At 45.0% G+C, this 18,887-nt stretch overlaps 1 protein-coding gene across 2 annotated transcripts in view; it reads right to left on the reverse strand.

Moving 5' to 3' along the window:
* Window positions 1-432: 432 nt before the first annotated feature.
* The window catches only part of CLTA (clathrin light chain A), a 22,146-nt gene continuing 3,691 nt past the window's right edge, over window positions 433-18,887 (reverse strand). Inside the window, exons 2-6 of one of the 2 annotated variants that reach the window (XM_023203192.2) lie at window positions 14,718-14,755; window positions 13,096-13,213; window positions 7,921-8,032; window positions 1,829-1,864; window positions 433-882 (exon numbers count right to left, since the gene is read on the reverse strand). In XM_023203192.2, the coding sequence (XP_023058960.1) occupies window positions 711-882; window positions 1,829-1,864; window positions 7,921-8,032; window positions 13,096-13,213; window positions 14,718-14,755 (476 nt within the window). In that variant the 3' untranslated portion in view covers window positions 433-710. The remainder of the gene's footprint in view (window positions 883-1,828; window positions 1,865-7,920; window positions 8,033-13,095; window positions 13,214-14,717; window positions 14,756-18,887) is intronic. The other variant, XM_023203191.2, reaches the window with a different exon arrangement.

The raw sequence follows: 18,887 nt of genomic DNA on the forward strand, positions 1-18,887 counted from the left end.
TAGAGTCTACATGCCCCAGACAGACTCCTGCTGAAATATACTATCCAAGACCCTAAACCGAGGGACACTGGCAAACAAGAGCCCATCTGGGAGAAAACGACTAGGTCGGTGAGAGGATTCACAGCTGTGTCTTAGGTAGATAATGAGGGGGTTAACCTTCAGCCATTAAACTCCCTTCTCAAATGAAAATGTCCACAGAATCCCACTCTAGATCCCGGCGCTATAATCCCCTCAGCCATTAAACTCCCTTCTCAAATGAAAATGTCCACAGAATCCCACTCTAGATCCCGGCGCTATCTCAGTTCAAGGCAGGGCTGTGTGCCCAGTGGCTGTGCCTCCTCAGCCCTAGAAATTTCAAGGAAATTCCTCAACCCTTCCAACCTCACTCCAAACTACAACACATCTTGAGGTCAATAAAGAAGATTCACATAATACAGTTTGAAACAGAAATTTATTCTCAGAATAATGCACAAAAGCACAGGTTGAGGCTACTGTTGGGAGGCTTCCCTCCCCTTCCTCTTACTCCTCCCCCTCCTCTCTGAATGCCAGGGAGAACACAGTTGAAGGAAACATGCAATCACAAACAATGATCAACTCTAAAGACAAAAAGGTTTGGTCCAAAAGAACTCAACATAATTAATCCAATGACTGTGAAGAGCTTCACTGAGTAGGATTATATTGCAGATGTAGTGTTTCCACAGGGTGGCTCTTCAGTGCACCAGCGGGGCCTGCTTGAGGGAGATGAGGACTGAACGCATGCGGGAGACGTCTTTGGCCTGCTTGCTAGACTTGGGGTTAAAGTCACACAGCCGGGCCACCCGTTCCCACTCAGTGCCTGGGGATGACTCATCAATGTCATTTACAAAGGCTTCTTCTGCTGCCCTGGAAGCAACAACAAAATATGTTGGTTTATGTAGAACCCCCTTTGAGCAACCTGGTGGCTGCCTTGCTACACAAGCAACTGCCTGTTTGTCCCTTTCTTAATGGCATTCTGGCTTTCCCAAGATAACAGTCCCTGGCCCAGGTCAGACTCAGGTAGACACGTGGCTGGCTCTCCTAGGCACAGGGTGCCCAGACCACTGTGTAAAATGTTGGAATACAGGTGTTTGGTTCAGGGCTCACTATGTCTCTCTGTCTGGCTGTCTCTGCTCCTGTGGAGCATTAATAAAACAAGTCCTTAGCCAGCTACACACTGCTTTTATTAACAAGAACAAAGCAGCAGGCTGGTCAAGAACTTGAGTAGTTTATGCTGGGCTGTACTGAATTTCAAGGAAATTTAGAGACTTCTAAAAAGCCCACAGATCATTGCACAATAGCCTCTAGATTTATTCCTAAGGCTGGAGAGAAACGGGGCAGATCAAAAGGAATTCAAGACAAAGCTCCCATGCTAGCAGGCACTAAAGACTAAAGCCATTCTGGAAGGGGGTTTGTTAGGACATTCTCCAGTCAGCCAAAAGTTTGCCATTTTCCCTCCAGCCAGGTGCCTTGGGGCCACTCAGGGCACACTGGCAGGAGAGCCAACGTGAGTTGCTTTTTGGCAGGATGCTGCTCCAACATTCTTTCACATCAAGGTCAGCCCACCCCCAGTTCGGAATTAACTGGTGGGAGCTACAGCCGGAAAGGACAGCAGTAAGACACACTATATTCATCTACTCCAACAAGCATCACGGGCAAAGCGAAAGCAATGGAGATGACTGGTCTGTAGGGACGGAGGGGTGGCACTATTCACAGGGATGGCCGTGGCAAACACCGCTGAAGCCCAGAGCCACTACAACACTGCGACTTCATGGCACACACAGTTAGGGGCAGTGAGAAAGGTTTACTTAACTGTTCTAGGCTGTAGCAAGGATGGTTTATGTTTGTGCTTAAAGGTGAAGAGAAGAAAAGAAACGAGAGAAACTTTAAGTCAGATATAGAAAATGAGAATGAGCTCAATGCAGATGGTCAGTAAGCTGGACATGCCCTTGCCACTCTATCTGTGCTTAGGGACGTGCAGCTGGCTTTGCTGGCCACCCAGCTGCCCAGCAAAACCAGACTCGACCTTTCCAGTCTCCATTTCTACTCCAGAGAGAATGTGCAGAAATCAAATCAAACACCACCTGTAAGTCCAGCATTTCACAAGTCTCACTGCAAATGCATCTGGGGGACCAGGAAACCCAGTTCTGTCTTCTAAGGGGATGAACATCTCCAGGTCATAGGCCCTGAGAGGCTCTACAGACCTGAGCTCATCGCCCACCTTTTACAGGTTCCTCTCCTCTTCCATTCCACCTTTACTTCTCTTGTAAAGCCAGCCCTAATTTTTAAGGAGGAGACAATGAGAACTGTTTCCAACTCTTCAGCAATACTGCTTTGATAACAGGAATCGTTTAAAAAAAAAAAAAAAAGAAGAAGAACACCTTCTCCAGAGAAGATGCAGGTTTCTTTTGGGGGGGTCTGGGGGAGACGCCCAAGTGGCCCGTATCAGACACTTTCACTATCCTGATCTCAAAGCTGGGGGCTTCCCTGTGCTAGGAGACAGGACATCAGAAGCTGACCACTAAATAGCAATTTCTGACATGCGAGACCACAGAAGAACAATTATAGACACCCACTGGAGACAACCTCCTCTGCTCTGGACTCTTCTGCCTGAGGGAGAGGCAAATGACCCCACATCATTTGAATGAACCAAGTATGGAAAATGCTGCCCCACAGCTCTGACTTTGGCAATGCAAGGTGCTGCTGCTCACTGGCTCCTAACCTCCTGGGACTGCCACCTGCTCCCAGGTGGGGAAACCTCCTTCCCACCTGAGGCAGGCATGCAACAGGGCATGGCGGCAGTGACAGCAGCAAGAGCAACAGGGCCGAGTTTCCCCGAGCTTCAAACCCTTCCCAGATAAGATCGCAAATGACACATTTTGAAAGTGAGTTAGCTTTCTTCCCTCCAAAACCCCCAATATGAAAAATGGTCATCAGAGGATGCAGGGAGTCACAATTCTGGAAGATTCATCAACGGATCATACCCCACTTATCAATTCTTAGGCAGCCCCCAAAATGCCAATTTGAAATAATTTAAAAAGCAAAGCAACTTGTGACATAAAAGGGGCATTAACTCTAAACAAAAAGTAGAAAGAATCACAAGAAAAAGGAATTAGTTTTGCAACATACACATAACCAATCACGTCAGCGAAGGGTTGTTTGTAGAAAGCTTCATCTGCCACCCTAGACAGCAAGAGGTCCAAAAGGCAGGCAAGCAGGCAGGAAAAAAGAGAGAACATTGAGAAGCAGAAACATCTAAAATCCACAATTGAGGTGCAACTGTGCTCTGAAGAGCTGCTCCCAAGGCTCCTTCCTAACCCCCGTGAGGCTTCCAGCGCTGGAGACTTCAGCAGGACTGGTTTCCCGCCGGTCTTCCGACATGGGGATTGCTCCACGACAGAGTGAGCACTGCCAGCTTCATCCCTTTGGCTTACCCCAGCAACATGGGCATTTATTAAGCACCCAATTATGGACTAAGCCCCTTCACATACATTACGTTGATTCAATCCTTAACTCTAACAACCTATGACCCTGCCTGTTCTCACCCCCACTGTACAGATGAGGTAACTGAGGCTTAGAGATGAAACAACTTACTCGGCTACACCACAGTGGCAGCATTCAGGACTCACAACCAAGGCAGCCTGGCCCTAAGTCCAGGGCTCTTTCTACTATATAGTCATGCTTCTTCCCTGCTGGTGTGTGCCCAGAAAGCCACACCACCTTCCTGCCATAACTCAGTAAATATCACCGGGCAGGAATGCTGCCAGACACCAGATGCGCTAGGACCCAAAGCCAGTTTTATCTTGGATTATCCAACTACCACTTCCCCACACTGGCTGGGTGAGATACATTTTAGAATCCTGGAACACATAAGGTCATTTTAAAATCTCAACCTTATAGGAAAAAATGGCTGGAGGCGAGTGGTCTGGTGGGAAGAACACTGGACTAGGATCCTGACCCTGGCTTACGTTGTTCCTGAATATGGCTCTCTGCTCAAGAAGCGGGTACAGTTTCTGAATATTTTTACACCAGACTCAATTGGCTTTGACAAGGTGCAGCCCAGAATCCAGAACTTCATCCCTTCTTAACTCTCAACGTGGCAGGGCTCTCAGACAGGAAGGAGGGGGCAGACTGGGTGGAGAAATTTTCACAGCAGGGGCCAGGCTGGCTTTGACTGTTGCCCTGGACTGACTCCCTGGGCTCAGCCAGCCCACTCTTGTCCACTGTGGCTGGGTAGGGAACCTCACTCACAGAGTCTTACCCTGTCCTTTGTCAAGTCGATTTGGGGTGGGCAAAGGGAAAGACATTTTTCAAGGATAACCATGCCTGGTCATTAAGCTAACCTCACATATTTTATCTGAAGGCAAATTCTAGTAATTTTAATTTAATTTTGAAGCTCACACATGCCCTTCCTTCTTTCCCATTTTGGTTTACACACAGGAGGTGTTTTGTGGGAATTTAAAGAAAGCAAAAAGAGCAGGCTGATTGTAACTTAAAGTGACTCAGCAGGAAAACAGAGTTGTTTGTGGGCAGAATTAGTGGGAGGAAAAGGCAAGGCAGGCTGGCTTGTAAAGCCACAATCCTTTTAGTTTACACAAAGGGCTAAACCTGATCGATTTCAACTTGGGTTTCCCTCCACAAGAAGAGTAGAGGTTTCACGACTCCTGTCAAATCATCACTAAGACAACAAAGTTTGAATGTCAGGCTCTTGCTCCTTTGCAGCTAGCCCAAGAACAAAGAGCTCCTCAGTGACAAGCATATCCCCTGTCAGGGTTGCAGGCCCAGAACATACAGAAAATCAGACACACACACAGGTGGCCCTCCGCTTGTCTTTCACTTGAAAGTAGCAATCCTCAGCCAAGGCAGGAAGACGCTCAGGGAGGCTTGGGAGACGGGAGGGAAGAGGAATGCCTGCCCCAGGACAAGCTCTGGAGGCACGAATACAATTCAGAACTTCATTCCATAAACAGCCTCAAAGTGGGCATAGAAAAAAATGTTTGTCATCTCTGAGAACTGTGCGTTCCCCAAAGCTTCTCAAGCCTTGAAACAGCTGACAAGCACAAGTGCTACCTGTAATAGGGTAAATGTTCTGGGGTTGTTCTTGACGCGCAAACTCATCCAGCTGCAGGAGTCAGTCACTGCTCTGGCTGGCTCCTATGAAAAGGAAATTCTTTTCCATGGCTGTCACTGAATAATTCACAGCTCTTGTGCCATGACACTGAGGCCCCAACCTGGGATAAAAGGAGGGAGATGCAGTCTGGGGACTGACAATAGACTACAGATTGTGCAGGGCAAGAACCATGTCTGCCGGCCACACACCAATCCCCAGTGCAGTACCAGGCGCGATGTGCTCCTAGTGCTTTGGTGACCGAGTGGTGAGGCAGCTGGAAGGCAGGAGGCCTGAGGATGCTCTCACAATTAACTGGATGCCCTTCCTGTCTCCGAGTTTCCTCTTTCAAACTTCTCATCTTTCTGCCTTATCTCTCGGGTCCCCTTAACATTCCAGAGAGAATCATGCTTGCTTGAAATGAGCACCCCGTTTTCTTTTTGAGACTGAGTCACCCAGGCTGGAGTGCAATGGCGCAATCTCAGCTCACTGTAACCTTCACCTCCTGGGTTCTAGTGATTCTCCTGCCTCAGCCTCCCGAGTTGCTGGGATTACAGGCACATGCCACCACGCCCGGCTAATTTTTGTATTTTTAGTAGAGATGGGGTTTCACCATGTTGGGCAGGCTGGTCTCAAACTCCTGACCTCAAGTGATCTGCCCGCCTCAGCCTCCCAACGTGCTGGGATTATAGGTGTGAGTCAAGGTGTCTGGTCTCCATTTTCTTTTCTAAAAATATTCACTCTTTACCCATAGACGGATAACAAGGACGAATTACTTTATACATCTAAATGGGACCTATTCCTTTGAACTCAAGTTTAGAGTCAAACATGGATGGAGGCGGGAGTAGTCAGCAATATAAAAATCTCCAAAGGAGGGTGTAGACCCTTGGAAGAAGCCCCCCAAAGGGACTCTCAAATGGCTCCCACCTCCAACCAGTGAAGAATCACTGGAATAAAGTGTAAAAGCCATCTCTTCTGTCCTAGAGCCCTGCTGACAATGGCTAGTGTGCCACTAGCTTTATGCTCTCAGGGTCAGCCCTGTGCTGCAAAGTTCCCACAAGGCAAGTGACCTGCTTCCTAAACAGCTCTACATTCTCAGTGAGTGGTGGGAAAGTCCCTTTTTCTCTCTGGAACTTAAGAGCTTCATCTGTGAGACCAGCTTACCCAGCACTCTACAGTTCCAAGTAAAGAAAGGTACCGAGGCCCAAACTCAATGCCTGGAGGGACTAAACTTTTTAAGACTAAGCTCCTAAAAACAGGTGTCATTACTCCCTCTGAGAACAATGGATTCTGTATACAGAGAGTATCCCTTTCTTGACAGTTCAGCAAAACTTCCTTGAAAAAATTTCTGCAACAGAAAGGCTGTTACCAACATATTCATTATCTAAGTTTGAAAATTTGCGTGTCAAGTTCCTGAAGCATCACAGATCCTGTGCAGGGAGGGTTGGTATGGCTACAGTACTTCAAACTAAACTCAAGTGTCAGGACCGCCGGCTGGGGGAGTTCCCAGGGCTCACAGGGTGCTCGTACACAGTCCCCACTTGGCTTTACTGATCTGAACTTGCACCTGGGAGAAAATCATCTTGAAGGAGCAGAGGACACAGGCGCCTGGACCTGTCAGCACCACCTACTGACCACAGGCTCGACAACAGCCCCACGTAGCTGATGGAAGCCATCACCACTGGCAACCCAGCCTGCACACCAGAGAGCAGTCCCACAGAACTCCACATGGAACCTGACAGGCACTCCTTGAGCACACCGCCCCCAGAGAAAGGTGACCAGAACGCAGGCTCACGCTGGAATTCAATGAGCTGAACGGCTGCTAGTATACAAAAGAGAGTCCAACTGATCTGTCATACGTGACCCACAATGGCACTGGCTGGCTGGCAAAGCCATTAGCTCTCTCTCCTGCCACATCTCTGTCTAACAGAGCTGCCAGAGATAAGGGCACTTAACCCAACCTGCTTCCTGCCTCTGCGTACAGGAACCCAAGGCTCTACCCTGAAAATTAAAAATATCCCCAGGCCCAGTCTGGCCCGTTTATACACTGAAGTGAATGGATTGACTATTCGGTGAAAGTTGGGCTCTGAAGCTGCCTGCCCTGAAGGAAGCAACACCACATATCCTCTCTTTGCTGCTTCCAAGAAGGGCTCAAAGTGCAGGGCATTAAAGCCCAGCTGCTGGTGGGTGGTGATATGAGAATGAAAGCATTTTTTTCTCCTCACAACTCCTTAACCATCAGTAACTAAATAAAATCTATTTCAAACAGAGTATTTTTAATAAGTCAATTCAAGACTTTTTAAGGCACAGATAAGTACCCACAGAACCCTCAATTCTAAAGTAATTATGTTGGAACATTCTTGGCTGTCTAATTACAAAGCACATTTTCCTGCCAATGGACCCCTTCATGAAGGGGTTTTCAGGGCAGGGCTATATTTAGGATACTCAACAGGACCAAGTCTATAATCATATCCAAAGTAACGAGATCGGGGTGTATTCATGACACCCAGCTTTCATTTCAGGGTTCCATGAAAAGTAACTTTTCCCTTGGCTGAATCACATCATTTATTAACCAAACTCTCAGAGAGCTAAGCTCACTACAGCTGGGATGGCTAAACAATAGGGTGAATTATGCTCACAAAACCTGAGAGACTTGCTACCTGTTTCAAGCCCTTTCTTTAAAAACTGCAGACATTTCACACTAAAGGAGGCAGAAGACAAAAACCTAGATTGGATGCTGAGAATGGATCTGATTCAATTTTGGAAAACAAAATGTGCTACAACCACCATGGACTGACCTGTTGTTTGCTTTTGTTTTCTGTAGCTGCTCGTCCTGTCTTGCATACCACTCTTCTAGCTCCTTTATTGCCTTTTCTTTCCACTCTGCTTCTTGCTTCCGAGAATTGGCATCTTTGAAGAGAGAGAAGAGAAAGACAATACAACTGAGGCAAAGTGCAAACTGAAGTTCATCAGTTTATTTTGGTCTTAGTGAACTTACAGTGGATGCAGGTCCACGTTTATGTGCATGTTGGGGGAGAAGAGGGAGGGAGGGAAAAATAAACTTCTGTTTTCCCTGTTTGCACAACCAACTCTGATTTCAGTACTTCTATCCCTGCCTGATCTTTTCCACAGTCCTATTCCTGGATCCTATTCCTGGTCTTATCCCAGTCCACTGACATCTTAGTGGGTCAATAGTTTTGTTTTGTCTTGTTTTTGGCAGAGCGAAAGAGGAGGCTGTATGTGGAAATACTGACTTTTATTAATAATAAGAAAAAAGCCATCTGGGCACCAATGGGGTGAGAAACAATTATAGATGATTCTTCACCAATGCTGCCAATATTAGTTCAGAGTAGGGTATTCATCTTAATTTTTTAAGTCTTCTCCCAAACTAGTCCATATTCCAGGTTTGACAATGGTTTTGTGGAACACAAGGTGGCACTCTCATAACTAAATATGGTAGAAGCACTTCTGTGAAGCAGGGTGCTATTAGGACAATTACCAAAAGTAGAGATGATCCAGGAACCAGAGAATGCTAGAACACAGAATATTAGCACTAGAGAGGACCACAAAGCATCTACTCCTAGTTTGCAGAGTGTGTTTGTGGCAGAGCCAGGGCAGAGCTACAAAAGAAACTGCACTGGAGAGAAGTGCAGGGGGTAGAGGTATGGGATCATTGTTAACAGGTAACCTAAACGTTCTAGAAATGAGAGCAAGAAAATGCACACCTAGCAGGTTTGCTAGATTGGATTCTCAAACATGAAACATGAAGTTTCTGAGGACTAAATATGGTTTTCCCATAAGGGAAAGAGACATACATCAGTAAATGGTGAGAGATAAAGAAATACATGCCAGCTGGTCATGGTGGCTCAAACCTGTAATCCCAACACTTTGGGAGGCCGAGGCAGGTGGATCATCTGAGGTCAGGAGTTCGAGACCAGCCTGACCAACATGGTGAAATCCTGTCTCTATTAAAAATACAAAAAATTAGCTGGATGTGGTGGCATGTGCCTATAATCCTAGCTACTGGGGAGGCTGAGGCAGGAGAATCGCTTGAATCTGGAAGGCAGAGGTCGCAGTGAGCTGAGATCGCACCACTGCACTCCAGCCTAGGGAACAAAGCGAGACTCCATCTCAAAAAAACAAAAAACAAAAAAACAAAAAAAAAAGACATACATGTTAACATGTCATAGCTACTGAGGCAGTTGGCACTTTAAGTTAACCTGATACTTCACTTTAAACAAGTTCTTCTGGACATTCTATCTGGCAGGTGTTTTACAGACATCTAACTCAATCTTTACAACAATCTCAAGAAGATAAACTCTGATCCCATTTACAGCAGTGAGAAAAACTAAAGCTCAGAAAGTTTGAGTGAACTTCCTAAAGGTTATAGTAAGTGACAGATCCAAGATTCAAACCCAGATCTGGCTCTAAAGCTTACACTTTGCTTACCTCATTATGCTTCCTCCAAAAGGAGGGACAAAAAGGGAGGCAAGCCTAGAAATAATCAAAAAATGTGACTAGAAAGTGGCCATCAGTGATCTGGACAGAGTTTTGAAAGTGCAGAGCAAGGGCCCAAACTGTAATTAGTGTCTTTGAGAAGGACAGTAAAAAGCAATAGTGGCGTCAAGTAACTACTAGAAGGGATGAAAAATGAAGTATTCTTGGGCATTTTTAGGGCCTTTGCAAGAAAGGTCTTACAGTAACAACCTGCAAAAGGCTGTGTGTAACCATAAGAAAAAGCCTAATGGCAGCTAGAAACTCCCCCAAGTTTCAGGTTAGAAAGAACGTTCATCTTGGTATCTAATTTGTCAGAAGGTGATCTATCATTCAGAAGAATCATTTTCTCAGATTTTTCACTGATGACTGTAAAGTATATATAGTAAACTTTTTTTTGTTTTGAGATAGGGTCTCTTGCTCTGTAGCCCAGGCTGTAGTGCAATAGTGCTATCACAGCTCACTGCAGCCTCAATCTCCCAGGCTCAAGTGATCCTCCCACCTCAATCTCCTAAGTAGCTGGGACCACAGGTGTGCACCACCAACCCCAGCTATTTTTTTTCTTTCTTTTTTTTTTTTTTAGTACAGATAGGGTCTCACTATGGTGCCCAGGCTGGTCTTGAACTCCTGAGCTCAAGTGATCCTCCCACCTCAGCCTCCTAAAGTGCTGGGATTACAGACCTGAGCCACCCCACCCAGCCTCTAAAGTAAACATCTAACATGTGTCTATCATGGCATGAAGCATGGATGTGGAATGGAAGATGTTATGCTGCAATGAGAAGCTGTGGGCTGGAAGTGCCATGTGGCAATACCTAATTTAAAATGTAAGGCCCCCTTTTCAATCGTGGTGAAATTACTTCCAAATAATTACCTTTTTGATTGGACAGTACTTTTTATGTATTTTGATGTTCATTTAAAATTCATTATACATTAGGTCTAAAATATAAAATTTATCTCTGAAAAATTAATTTAAATAAAAATGGTGACCTGCTGAACAGACTGTGGTTACTTGCATAAAACAGTACATTTAAATTGGTCTTCTGGCTTTTGCAGCTTTAGTGCCACTGCAATACTAATTTAGAATTCTTCCCCTCAGAGGATGAAGAGGAAGAGTCCCCTTAGACAGCAAAGCACATTCACAGGTGCCTTCCCTTCTGGCCACCCTCGTTACTGGTCATAGAAAAGAAAATTACTTGAGAATGTAGCCAGCAGCTGGGCTGAAAACCACTGGCACCAGTTCTCTATTTTTGGCATCATGTGCTTTCTCAGTTTTTGCAAGGAAAAAAGGTGAAATTGAAGGAACACCTTGTTCATGAACCAAGTGAATACAATTCAGTTGGAATGCAAGGCCAAATGCTTTACTTCTCTCAACAAAACACTCTGAATTAAGAAAACAGCTCATAAGAGCATTCCCTAAGTACCCAATTTCATAATTGAAAAACTAAATATTTCCAGACACCAAAGTAGACTCTCTCCATGGAGAAGAAAAACTGCTAGAGCTTGGGGAAACTATGAGCCAAGATCATGCCACTGCACTGCACTCCAACTTGGAGTGGTTTGGGTTCTGTAAATTTGGGTTCTGTAACATGAAAAATACTCCAGCAGTACTAAGACCAGCTAAATCTTGGCTCTAAGCATACTCAAAAGACACAAAGAACAAACAACGACCAAAGCTGTTAGGACCTATTTTCATTTTCCTTCAGCTCCACTGTCCAATATGGTAGCTACTAGCTACATGTGGCTACTTCATGCAAATTTATTAAAATTAAAGAAAATTTAAAATTCAGTTTCTCAGTCACACTTGAAATGTGAAGCCACACTTCAAGTACTTAACAGTTACATGTGGTTAGTGGCTACCATACTAGACAGCACATATAAAGAATATTTCCACCAAAAAAATTACTACTGAATGGTGCTATAAAGGTTCAAATATTAAGTGTGTTCTTTGTTCTGAAAGTCACCTAAATTGGACTAGAGAGATAAATGATCTGGCACTAATTGGCTGTGTCATCTGGGTCATGTCCCTTCCTATTTCTGGGTGTCAGTTATCCCATCTGAAAAATAAGGACTCATGTTTTCACCAGTTTAACAGTTCCCAAGAGGGAATAATACTGCTGACACTGTGGTTACATAGGAGAATGTCATTATTTCTAGGAGGTGTACATTGAAATATTTAGACACGAAGTATATGATGTCTTTATCTTAAAGTAGGTCAGTCAGAACAATTTGTGTATGTGTATGTCTAAAACATATCATTTATATAAAGATAACCCAATATGGTGAAATATTAATTACTGATTCTGGGGGTGCACACATTTATTTTCCTCTTCTTTCAGTTGTTCTGTAAAGTTGAGAAAAGATGAATCTTAAAGTCAGCTGATTAAAAAAAGAAAAAACAAACAAAAGGCCACAATGTGGATTATGTCCTCACACTCTGCATACTTCTCCAATCTACCATGTATAGACACAAGTCTCCCCTGATCATGAACCAACAGGTGACACTCCGTGTACACATCTCTTTATCAAATGCCAGGCTGTGTGGCTAGATGGCCATGCGCACTAAATGTTTAGAAAGCAATGTGGCTGATGGAGATGCATAGTGACTTTGAAGCAAGGCAGACTTCAGCTGAAATTGTGACTCTTACCATTTCTTAGATGAGTATTCCAAATACTTATTCTACCTCTCCTCCACTTTTCTTACCTGTAAAACTTACCTTACAGAGATATTAAGGTAGGAAAAACAAACTGTACATTTTTCCTAACATATCTCATTTTCCTCATGTTACCTTAAATTAATTCAGCCTTCAAATGAAAAATGGAGGCTGGGCGTGGTGGCTCACACCTATAATCCCAGCACTTTGGGAGGCAGAGGTGGGCAGATCATGAGGTCGGAGATTGAGACTAGCCTGGCCAACGTGATGAAACCCCATCTCTACTAAAAATACAAAAACAAAAACAAAAACAAAAACAAATAGCCAGGCATGGTGGTGGGCGCCTGTAGTCCCAGCTACTTGGGAGGCTGAGACAAGAGAATGGTGTGAACCCGGGAGGTGGAGCTTGCAGTGAGCGGAGATCGCACCACTGCACTCCAGCCTGGGTTGAAGAGTGAGACTCCGTCTCAAAAAAAAAAAAGAAAAACGGACTGTGAAAGTCCATGGACATGGGAAACTTGAATCTTTCAAGTTTACACAGCACCCTACAAACACCACCTGAGGCTACTCTTGAGGTCAGTAACAGCCTCACTATGCTCTCCCTGTGAGAGGATCTTGGGGCTCTCCGGCTACCCTACTCCTCACACAATGGCCTGTGTGATTAGGCGTCTCTGGGCAGGTAGCCTTGTAACCTTCAGGCTGAGAAGGTATCTTCCCAAAGACCAGACAATGACACTGGTTAATGTGAAGTAAAAAGGAATAAAAGTAGAGTCCAGGTCAACTACTCCACTGAAAACAGATACCCAAAGACAGAAAGGGATTCCTTACCAAGGGCTTCCAAGCGTTCCATTTGCTCTTCTCTCCATTTACGGATACTTTCAGGCTCTGACTGCAATCGATCCACTTGTGAAATAGCTGCGTAACTGTCTGTTGGACCATTACTTTCCTTAACACAAAACACAATTGTGCTATATTAATACCAAAAAATACTTCCTAAAATGCACTTCACCTGAGTTAGAACCCCTGGTTCTTCTTTTTTTTTTTTTTTTTGAGACGAAGTTTTCACTCTTGTCGCCCAAGTTGGAGTGCAGTGTAGTGGCACTATCTTGGCTCATTGCATCCTCCGCCTCCCAGGTTCAAGCAATTCTCCTGCCTCTGCCTCCTCCCAAGTAGCTGAGATTACAGGCGCCTGCCACCACGCACAGCTTATTTTTGTATTTTTAGTAGAGATGGGGTTTCATCACGTTGGCCAGGCTGGTCTCGAACTCCTAACCTCAGGTTATCTGCCCACCTTGGCCTCCCAAAGTGCTGGGATTACAGGCGTGAGCCACCACACCCGGCCAGAGCCACCACAAGCAACCAGCCAGAACCCCTGTTTCTAACCACAATGGTGGTTGCTGTAAAATGTTAAAGGATTATCTTAAAAGCAACAGCATAGGCCAGGCACGGTGGCTCACTCTGTAATTCCAGCACTTTGGGAGGCAGGGGTGGGTGGATCATTTGAGGTCAGAAGTTCGAGACCAGCCTGGCCAACATAGTGAAACCCGTCTCTACTAAAAATACAAAATGAACCAGGTGGTAGTGACATGTGCCTGTAATCCCAACTACTGGGGAGGCTGAGGCAGGAGGAGAATTTGCTAGAACCTGGGGAATGGAGGTTGCAGTGAGCCAAGACTGCACCACTGCACTCCAGTTTGGGTGACAGAGTAAGACCCTGTCCTGCCCTCCCAACCCCCTCCCCCAAAAAAAGGCAACCACATAGGCTAGGTGTGGTGGCTCACGCCTGTAATCCCAACACTTTGGGAGGCCGAGGTGGGCGGATCACTTCAGCCTAGGAGTTCAAGACCAGCCTGGCCAACATGGCGAAACCCCATCTCTACTAAAAATACAAAAAATTAGCCAGGCATGGTGGCGTGCACCTGTAATTCTAGCTACTCAGGAGGCTGAGGCGGACGAATCACTTGAACCCTGGAGATGGAGGTTGCAATGAGACGAGATCGCGCCACTGCACTCCAGCCTAGGCAACAGAGACTGTCTCAAAAAAAAAAAAAGACTCAAATAAATGTTAATCTTTACAGAATTATTCCATATGCCGCTCATTGAACTAAGGAACATTACGAGGTTAACCTAATCAGACTATAAACAAAGATGGAAGAAGAACTATTTAAAGTATTAGTACTAACTTACTGCATTTAACACAGTGTCATTTGAAGAGTGGTTTCTTTAGAATAAAGGTGATAACACAAGGAGCAGGTAAATAACATTTTAAAACAGTTCTCTTTTTATCAATGCTACCTCTTTTTAAATCTTTCCACTTTGGTAGATAACATACCAGCCAGTAATACTTCCAGGAAAGTCAAAGGACTGGGGTTTCTTTCTAGGTCAATTAAAATCACAGGAAAGGAAAACTCTCAATCACTATCAATGAATAGAAACAGAGTACTCTGTACCTGGTAGTATTCACCATTCATTACTCCATCAACAGCATCTGCAAGACATAAGATTTTGGTCTATCAATAAAGACTGGTCAAACACTGGGCCAAAAAGTTGTACAGCAGAATACAGCACTGTATGCTGTATGAACCTTGAGCTACTAAATGCTATCCCTGTGGTAGGTGCTATATACAACAAAATAATAAAACCAAGATGTGCTTATATACAAACTTCACCAAAATGTGGACACATCTGTCCTCAAGCTCCCAAGTCCAAAACCTTTTGATTTTGTTTTCTGTTTTCTATTTTACAGTGGTAACAAATGGAAGACTGGCAGAAGAGTCTCAGAGAACAGTGTTTCTCTATGAAAGTTCTGCAGAAGAAAAAAAAAAAGTGTGGCCTGGAATCACCCATAGTGAGCAGAGACCTGCAGCTTCATCTTTGAGACAGTCTTGCTCTGTCGCCCAGGCTGGAGCACAGTGGCCCAATCATGGCTTACTGTAGTCTCGACCTTTTTTGGGCTCAAGCGACCCTCCCACCTCAGTCCGCACAGGAGCTGGGATTACAGGCATGCGCCATCAAGCCTGGCTAATTTTTCTATTTTTTGTAGGGAGGGGATTTCGCCATGCTACCCAGGCTGCTCTCGAATTCCTGTACTCAAGCGATCCACCCGCCTCAGTCTCCCAAATTGTTGGATTACAGGCATGAGTCACCATGCCTGGCCTCTCATATTTTTCTTAATTTTCCTAGTTGACTTTTACTCCTATATGTCAGTACAAAAATGAGTTTCTTGTAGTTTATTATGTCAGTGGCCTTTTACTACTTTAAGCCATGTGCCACCTACCTATATAGTTTTTAAAGCATTCTATAAAGTTTGGGAAATACGAAGTTTATCAAACTAGTGAAAGTATAGGGGAAACATATTCAATTTCACCTCTGTAATAAATTCCTCGGTGTAGAATTGCTGGGTTACAGCCGGGCGCAGTGGCTCATGCCTGTAATCCCAGCACTTTGGGAGGCTGAGGCGGGAGGATCACTCAAGGTCAGGAGTTCGAGACCTGCCTGGCCAACATGGTGAAACACACCTCTGTATACTAAAAATACAAAAATTAGCCAGGGTGGTGGCACGAGCCCATAATCCCAGCTACTCAGGAGGCTGAAGGAGAAGAATAGCTTGAACCCGGGAGGCAGAGGTTATAGTGAGCCAAGATCGCGTCACTGCACTTCAGCCTGAGCAACAGAGCAAGACTCCATCTCAAAAAATCAAAAAACAAAAACAAACAAACAAAAAAGACGAAGAAGAAGAAAAAAAGGAATTGCTGGATCACAGGATATGTATTTTATTTTATTTTTATTTATTTATTTTTGAGACGGAGTCTCGCTCTGTCGCCCAGGCTGGAGTGCAGTGGCCGGATCTCAGCTCACTGCAAGCTCCGCCTCCCGGGTTTATGCCATTCTCCTGCCTCAGCCTCCTGAGTAGCTGGGACTACAGGCGCCCGCCACCTCGCCCGGCTAATTTTTTGTATTTTTTAGTAGAGACGGGGTTTCACCGTTGCCTAGGCTGGTCTTTACCTCCTGGCTTCAAGCCATCCTCCCACCTCAGCCTCCCAAAGTGCTCGGACTATAGGTGTGAGTTACTGCTCTTGGCCAAAGGTAAACACATTTTTTTTTGTTTGTTTGTTTGTTTGATTTTGAGACAGAGTCTCGCTCTGTCGCCCAGGCTGGAGTGCAGTGGCCGGATCTCAGCTCACTGCAAGCTCCGCCTCCCGGGTTTACGCCATTCTCCTGCCTCAGCCTCCTGAGTAGCTGGGACTACAGGCGCCCGCCACCTCGCCCGGCTAGTTTTTTGTATTTTTTAGTAGAGATGGGGTATCACCGTTAGCCAGGATGGTCTCGATCTCCTGACCTCGTGATCCACCCGTCTCAGCCTCCCAAAGTGCTGGTATTATAGGCTTGAGCCACTGCGCCCGGCCGTGTATTTTATTTTTTTTGAGACAGAATCTTGCTCTGTTGCCCAGGCTGGAGTGCAATGGTGCCATCTCGGCTCACTGCAACCTCCGCCTCCTGGATTGTTTAAGTGATTCTCCTGCCTTAGCCTCCTGAGTAGCTGGGACTATAGGTGTGAGCTATCATGCCCGGCTAATTTTTTTTTTTTTTGGTAGTTTTAGTAGAGATAGGGTTTCACCGTTAGCCAGGATGGTCTCGATCTCCTGACCTCGTGATCCGCCCGTCTCGGCCTCCCAAAGTGCTGGGATTACAGACTTGAGCCACAGCGCCCAGCCTATTTTATTTTATTTGAGACAGAGTCTCACTCTGTTGCCCAGGCTAGAGTGCAGTGGCGCAATCTCGGCTCACTGCAACCTCCACCCCGCAAGTTCAAGCGATTCTCCTGCCTCAGCCTCCCGAATAGCTGAGATTACAGGCACATGCCACCATGCCCAACTAATTTTTGCATTTTTTAGTAGAGACAAGGTTTCACTATGTTGATCAGGCTGATCTCGAACTCCTAACCTCAGGTGATCCGCCCACCTCGGCCTCCGAAAGTGCTGGGATTTCAGGTCGGCCTCCGAAAGTGCTGGGATTTCAGGCGTGAGCCACCGCACCCTGCCCAGGATATGTATTTTAAAGACTTCTGAAACCCTACCCACTTGTTCCTATTAGTCTACCAGTTTATATTACTACTGGCAGCACAAGTGCCCCATTTCTTAGACCTTCCCTGATACTAGGGACTGTGCTTGATCATGTTTTAAAATTTTTGCTAATTTGATAATGGAAAAAAAACTCGTGGTGGCTTTGTTGTGCCAATCTTATTTCCAGTAAGGTAATCACATACCTGACATCTGATTTTCTTCTTTACTGAATTTTCTGAGTTTGCCTATTTTCCTGCTATTTTTTGATCTCTAAGCATTCGCTCTGTATTAATAGTCAAGTATTTTACCTAGTTTCTCTTTTGATTTGGTTTATGGTATTTAACACCTGGAACAACTTAATTTGTGTATGTAGACATGATCAACTTTTTCTTTATGATTTCTGTATCTGCTTTTATGCTGAAGGCCTTTCCTATTATGAGGTAGACAAATATTCACTTTTGTTCTTTTATTTTTTAAATGTCTCTCTTTAATCCACCTGGAATTTATTTTTGTGAAGACATAAGAGTGAGATAGTTTTAAATCCTAGATCCTACAATGCCTAGTCTGCCCAGACCTACATTATGGTTAATATAGTACAGTTGACATACCAACTATCCACTAATATAGTCTAGCCCTGGGCTGGAATATGAGAGACTTTGATCACTACTCCATATGCAAAACAAGAAGCAATCCTCATCCCACGTCTCCTTAAAAAATCACATGCTGTCTGTCTGAAGACTCCTCCAGACCCACTGGCATCTGCTTTCCTCTTTATTAGTTACTGTATTACTGCACTAACATTCTTACAAGAATCAACAACTGGCTCAAGCCAAGAGATCCTCTGTTGCTGGGGAAACATGCAGAAAGGACATGTAGGGCCTTGACTTACTAGGACAACTAAACTAAGCAACACGATGCTTCAGAAGAAAACTTTCTAGGGCCTTTCAGGAACTCTAGACAGAAAAAGGGCCAAAGTTTTCAAAGTGAAAGACTGTCCCAAACCCACCTTCAACTTTCCACATTCCAGAAACATTTGAAGTCAAGCAGACCTAGGTTTGAAGCTGCACTTGAGCCATTTATTACCTTGCTACCTTAGGGACACTGCTCAACTTCCACACTGATCCATTCTCATCTGAAATATGACACTACCACTTAACCCGCGGAGCTACTGCCGGTATCTGAAAGTGTACCGGTACACAGCAAATGTGCAGTATAATTAACTATCACTCATGAGATTTCCCTAAACTTCCCTCCACCACTGCTACCAATAAAATTACTTCTCCAGAAAGCTTCACTTTAATTCACCTGTGTCTCTTTTTCTCCTACAAGAACTAACTTGTCTCCAGGTGCAGTGGCTCACGCCTGTAATTCCAGCACTTTGGGAGGCCGAGGCGGGTGGATTACCAAAGGTCAGGAGTTTAAGACCAGTCTGGCCAACATGGTGAAACCCCATCTCTACTAAAAATACAAAAAGTTAGCTGGGCATGGTGGTGGGTTCCTGTAATCCCAGCTACTCGGGAGGTTGAGGCAGGAGAATCACTTGAACCCGGAAGGCAG

This window comes from Piliocolobus tephrosceles, chromosome 14 (genome assembly GCF_002776525.5).
Source record: "Piliocolobus tephrosceles isolate RC106 chromosome 14, ASM277652v3, whole genome shotgun sequence".
Classification (NCBI taxonomy): Eukaryota; Metazoa; Chordata; class Mammalia; order Primates; family Cercopithecidae; genus Piliocolobus; species Piliocolobus tephrosceles.